Here is a 6,000-nt window from a genome sequence, read left to right on the forward strand (position 1 = left end):
TTTTTTTTTTTAAGGACGTAGAATTTGTTTTTTTAAGTTTGGATTGACACATTTTGTTTTAAAGTATAGTTTTTAGGGGTAGGGTTTAGTATTTAGAATTTAGTAATTAGTTTTTAGTATTAGAACTTTAGTTCAATTATGTGGTATTTTTGGAAAAAAATTAAATTGTGGTATTTTTGGAATAAAAACCTATTTTAGTGGTATTTATGACAATTACCCATAAAAATATTTATGTTTATTATTTTCTTCCATTTTCCTTATTCCAACAAAACAAATGATTGCCATTGGCTCTTCAATATACATTAAATGTAATAAAATATATTCTTATTATTTAATCTTAATATATATTTGATACGCGTGTTGAATATGTTTATTTACTAAGTTTGATATTTTAATTAAGTGTAATCGAGAAACGAGTGAATATAATAATGATTGATTTGATTTAAATTAATAAAAAATTACTATATATTGATTTATATATAAAAGGTATGTGATAAGGTAAAACTCTTAATATTCACGAAACTTTTACTTAACAAAAAAAAAAGATATATCCTATATGTATTCATATAATTTATTTCCACACAATATTATTTTGTATTTAAATAGTAATCAAATAAATTTTGAATCATGTCGGATCGGCTTTACAAGGTGTATTTGTTATATGGTAAAAATGTACATTTTTATACTACATAGTATATTTAAAATCTGTTGACGAATAATATGTAGTCCATATGTCTTTGTAACATATAGACATAAGAGGTAGAGTGTTAGTGTGTTCAGTTTGTATGATACTACTCTACTATCACATTTTTTTTTCTTTCTTGTCAAGATATGATAAACATACTACATAGTGAGCATAATCTTCTAAATTGTACAACTTCTTATGGAAGTGTGTTTAAAACTCCTTTTAGTAGCAAATGCATAGTTGAGAAAAGATTAACAACAAAGATGTTATGGTGATGGGTACTAAAAAAAAAAAAAAATCAATCAATCTTGTTCTCTTCCAATTATCCATTTGGTATATTGGTTTGGGTATATATCGTACAGCCTCTGATTCTAAAATGGTCGCATGCATTTTTTTTTCATGATGGAAAGAAAACTTCTCTGATGCTAATGAGATTGGTCTCTATCTCATTACAAAATGATCATTTCTCGTATTGAAGGTGATTTCTATCATATTTATTCACATAACAACCGGAACATACCACAAATCCATCCATATACCGATCTAGACATCTAGATCAAAGTAGTAATCACAAAATGGTCCAGAAGGGAATATACGAAACAAAAGCATATCCAAAAGTAAGCAAGCAAGCATCATGGAGAGGCTGAAACACATGCACTATCTTGGACAATTCAGATCTAGTTTAACTTTGGGTTTTTTGAAAAGTGAAAAACCTCAAATTCGGACTTCAGCAAAAATATATTATAATCTTTCGAATAAAATAATAGGTTAGCCTTGGAGATCTACATAACTAGTGTGATGATCTCACAACATATAAAACGAGAAGACCATTTTTTTTTTACAATCGATACGACTTCGGCTGTCTCTCGGGACAGCGCAGCTCTCCTCTCATTTCTTTCTTTGCTCTTTTTACGGGTGAGTTGTTGATTTTTACAACTGCGATTTGAGGTTTGTATAGATATTATTTGAAAAGGGAACGATTCGAGGCTTCCTTAAAACCCCAATAAATAAGTTGATTTCGGAGTTTGTTGTCTAAACGTCTGATGGGGTTTGGTTTTGTTGGACCCTGATGGTGTAATTGTGCAATTGCTTTGCAGTTTCTGGATGTTCTTAGTTCATTCAACAGTAAAACGCTAAATCTTAGAACAATAGCTTAGTGCTAGTCGAATCTTATGACATTGTGTTGAAAATTTGGAGTATTTGAAACACTAATCTCTCTTCTGGTTTCTTGCTTTTGGAAATAGGGTTTAGGGATTTAATAGTCTTTGGAGAAATCTCGAAACTTTGATTGGCTTGGGTGGCCGAATCTCGAACCGATGTTGAGTAGGTTGTCGAGGCGTTGCTACTGCACTTCTGTTCATCGACCATGGCTGTTTCTAGGATTGGGTAACCCCGGAGACAAATACAAAGGGACTAGACACAATGTAACGTACCCCCAAATGTTTATAGTGATTATGCGTTTAAATAACTTAGATCTGGGGGGGGGGGGGGGGGGGGGGTTGTGTATTCTATAGTTCTCTGCTCTTGTTTGGCTATGCTGCAGATTGGCTTCGAGATGATTGATACTTTTGCTGAGTCAGTGGGAATTCAGATGAACCTGGTCAATTTCAAGGCTATAATGGGACAAGGTACATGGTGCAAGACAAGTTTTTTTTTTTCCTTTCTCTTGTATGAACGAAAACTGTGTGAGTTTGGTGTTGAATTATATGGGTTTCTGGTTTTGTGTTGCCCCTCTCTCAGGTTTCGTGGACGATCTCCCTGTCATCCTGGCAATGCCGCAAACTTACATGAACTTGAGCGGTGAATCAGTAATCTTCTTCTCATATTCTTAGTATATGTCTTTCAAAATTTGTTTAGATTTTGTCTGTGTGTATATGTATCTGAAATATGAATGATTCATGAGGCTTAAAGACTGGTCTCTTTACCAATAAGGTTCTTGAACATCATCTACATAACTTCATCCATTGCTATTTAAACCAAGGTATCTGCTTGTTAGAGGCCTGACGAGAGGCTTTATGATTTAACGGTTTCAACCATGACAGTATCATACTTTTGTATGGTCATCAAAATCTATGGCTTGCCAAGTGTCTATGATTGCAATTGAATTAGCTGTATTTACCTATTTTTTGTGCGTAATGTAGCTTTTTTTAGCTTTGGTTGATTGTGCTAGTAACTGTGCCTCTCTTTAAATTGGTCAGAGTGGACCTCTCGCGGCTTATTACAAGTTACCTCTGAATCGTGTGCTTGTGGTAATTCCCCTATTACCGTTTTTGGCTTAAGGCCTAACAAATCTTACGATTGGTTTCACCAGAAGACACTTGATTTCATTGTTACTCTGGAATTTGGTGATGTAGGTGCATGATGACATGCAATTGCCATGTGGTGTTCTTCGCCTTCAAGAAAAAGGAGGCCATGGATGCCACAACGGGTATGATATCTCATTTTTCTCACTAGGATGTGATCATGTGTAAAACAGAGTTCAACTTTTCCCTGGTTCTCGTAAGACAATTTCTGTCACATGTTTCAGACTGTAGTATCTACCATCATGATATCTGAATAACAGTATCGGAAACACTTATGTTTATACTTGTTTGGGGTTTGACTGACATTAGTTTATATGGTAGTTATTATTCTTGTGGTCTTCTCAGGTTAAAAAGTGTCATGAACCATTTTCGAGGCAACAGGGAATTTGCAAGGCTACGAATCGGTCTGTTTCAACCTCTATTTCAATTAACACTTTCTCTCCCTCATGAAGATCATTGGTTTCAAATCAAGATATTATTATAATTGTAGGAATCGGAAAGCCTCCGGGACAAATGGATCCAAAGGCTTTCTTGTTGCAGAAGTTCAGCATGGCAGCTCGAGAACGGGTAAGCCTATGAGCAGTTATCGACATTGAAAACATTGTGGCTTAGATCACCATAGAGAGATAGATTTATGTCTCCCTTGTGTGCTCTATGTTTCTGGAAAAGATGGATAAAGCTTTAGCAGAAGGGGTGGATGCTCTGAAGCTGGTCTTGTCTAAAGACTTTGGAGAAAGCTGGAGATTGTTCAATGTGGAACAAAAGTACAAACACTTAAGACAACATACAGTAATTGCAGCTTGACCAAATGCTCTTTAGTCTTTACTGTCTTGGATTCGATAAAGGAAGTGTCTTTTGTAGTAGGTTTTTGAATACCAGATAAGAAAGACTCATGTGCTCGTCAAGTCAAGCTCAAGTCATGTATGTATAGATTTATGATCTTGTGCCTGCCCCTTGTACAATTTTTTTTCAAATAGTCTTTTTAGATTTCAGATTTTTAGAGTCGCTCTCCATTTCGGATTAATACGAAATTATCTGAATTAGTTACACGGAATACTTATTTTACCGTTGACCTTTACTTGAATTAGTGAGTTTTATCCGACTCGTTAATCCATAACGAGAATCTAGGAAGTTGATAAATAAATGAGACATTAAAAACTGATTAGGAAGACATTACGATGCGGAAGAGGGAGAGGGAGAATTAATAATACTATTTGAGTTATTGACTTACGTTACATTTTCCGAAGTGGAGAGTGGAGACTTTGATTTCCCAGTAACAAAAAATGGTTTTTGGTATTTCTCTTACTCTTTAGGAACGAAGCTATAGGTTGCATATAAATGCCCGTCCGTAGTAGTACAATGCTTGTTATCTTCTTCAAAACCCTTATTACAACTTCCCTAACACACGTCACACTATGGCTAACAAAACAACAGGTGTGTTTTCGTTACGACCAACAATGATAAGCCCTCTATCTCTATATCATTATTAGATTTAATTATAAAATCTAAATCCAAACCACTTCATTTATAAAGCCAAACCGACATATAATTTTGTTTGAATTGTAAAATCTAAACCCTAATCACCTTATTTGTAAATCCAAACCGATACATCATTTTATTCTAATTGTAAAATTTAAACCAAGCCAATATTTCCTTAAAAAAAATTATACATAATTTGTTTACTGAATCTGTTTTGCTTTTTAATTTAATTTTGATTTATTTTTTAAAATAAAATAATATATAGAAGATTTTGATTGGTTGAAAAGAAAGAAATGAACAAGAAGGTTCACCCTAGAAGTGAACCTAAGTATTTTCCTTATATTATTTGGTAACAATAGATATAAATTAGCTCCGAGTTAAATGAATATTTTCAACGCACTTTTCAATAAGGGATTTAATTCTACTATACCCCTATTCCAAAAATTCTTTTCTACATTATCCACATTTATTCTACATACCTCTCTACTATTCCAATAATTTATAATCTCAGTTTTGCCCTTTGTTTAGTTTTGCATTATTTAAATAAAGTAAATGAATCAAATACATTTTTTTAAAAAAGGGAAAAAACCATTGAACCTCTTTCCCCATCCATACAACCCACGAAACACAAAATCTTCCACCATTGAACAACCATTGAAGCTCCATTGAAACTCGTTTTAGGTAATTTCTTGGCCTATTCAAATGTTTTTGTTCAATTTCGATGTATTTGAAACTTGTTTATGGTGTAGATAGTGTTGATGTGTTAGATTTCTAATTTGGGGACATTCTTAGATTTGTTATAAATTCGTTTTTTTGTATGTTAATCTTGTTAATTCTCATTTGTTCAAGTCTATTAGAGGCAGAGTACGTTTATAATTTATGGACCTAGTTGTTGAATCGAGCTAGATAGAAATTGGATTAGGTTTTCTCCGTTTTCTCGTTTATGCAGATTTAGGTACAACTGATATTAACTGATACAACTGGTACAACTAAAGGAAAGCGAAAACTATTCTAATGTTAGTTTGAATTAAGTTTGGAGGGAGTAATGAATAATAATCTTCGCACATTCATTCATTTTGATTATGGGGGAAATTATTTAAACAATGGAGATGAAATACAATGGATTTCAAGAGAAGATGTTAGGCATGCTCTTTTGATGAAAGCACCTATTGAGCAGGTTACTTATTTTGCATTGGTTGATAAAATATGCAAAAAGATGATGGTAGCTGCAGGGACGAAGATGAAGTTTAGCTATATTCCAGTTTCAGTGAATCCTAAAAAACCAATATATATCTTTGATGATGATGATCTTTTGTGTTATCTAGAATAGAATCAAGCTGGATTTGATGTAATGCATGTGGAGCTGGATAAAGATGACGAACAACATCAAGGGTGTGAACAAAATGGAGTTGGTGAAGCTTGCCAAACTGGTGAAACCGATTCATTAAGTGTATATGCTTGAGCAGTGTTAAACATCCAAGCAGACTCCCGCATGACTGTTACCTCCTTTCTTATTACTTCCTCCTTCATCAC

The 6,000-nt window shown here is 33.5% G+C and overlaps 1 protein-coding gene across 1 annotated transcript; it reads left to right on the forward strand.

Annotated features, from left to right (window-relative positions):
* The first annotated feature begins 1,316 nt into the window (after positions 1-1,316).
* LOC104706318 (peptidyl-tRNA hydrolase, mitochondrial-like) lies at positions 1,317-3,980 on the forward strand. The gene is made up of 9 exons (XM_010422497.3): positions 1,317-1,600; positions 1,930-2,109; positions 2,229-2,313; positions 2,426-2,493; positions 2,884-2,934; positions 3,040-3,113; positions 3,334-3,392; positions 3,479-3,555; positions 3,658-3,980. Exons 2-9 carry the CDS (start codon positions 2,002-2,004, stop codon positions 3,790-3,792), a joined length of 657 nt encoding a protein of 218 aa, XP_010420799.2. The 5' UTR covers positions 1,317-1,600; positions 1,930-2,001; the 3' UTR covers positions 3,793-3,980.
* The last annotated feature ends 2,020 nt before the right edge of the window (positions 3,981-6,000 follow it).

This window comes from Camelina sativa, chromosome 8 (genome assembly GCF_030686135.1).
Source record: "Camelina sativa cultivar CO46 ecotype springtype chromosome 8, ASM3068613v1".
Lineage (NCBI taxonomy): Eukaryota > Viridiplantae > Streptophyta > Magnoliopsida > Brassicales > Brassicaceae > Camelina > Camelina sativa.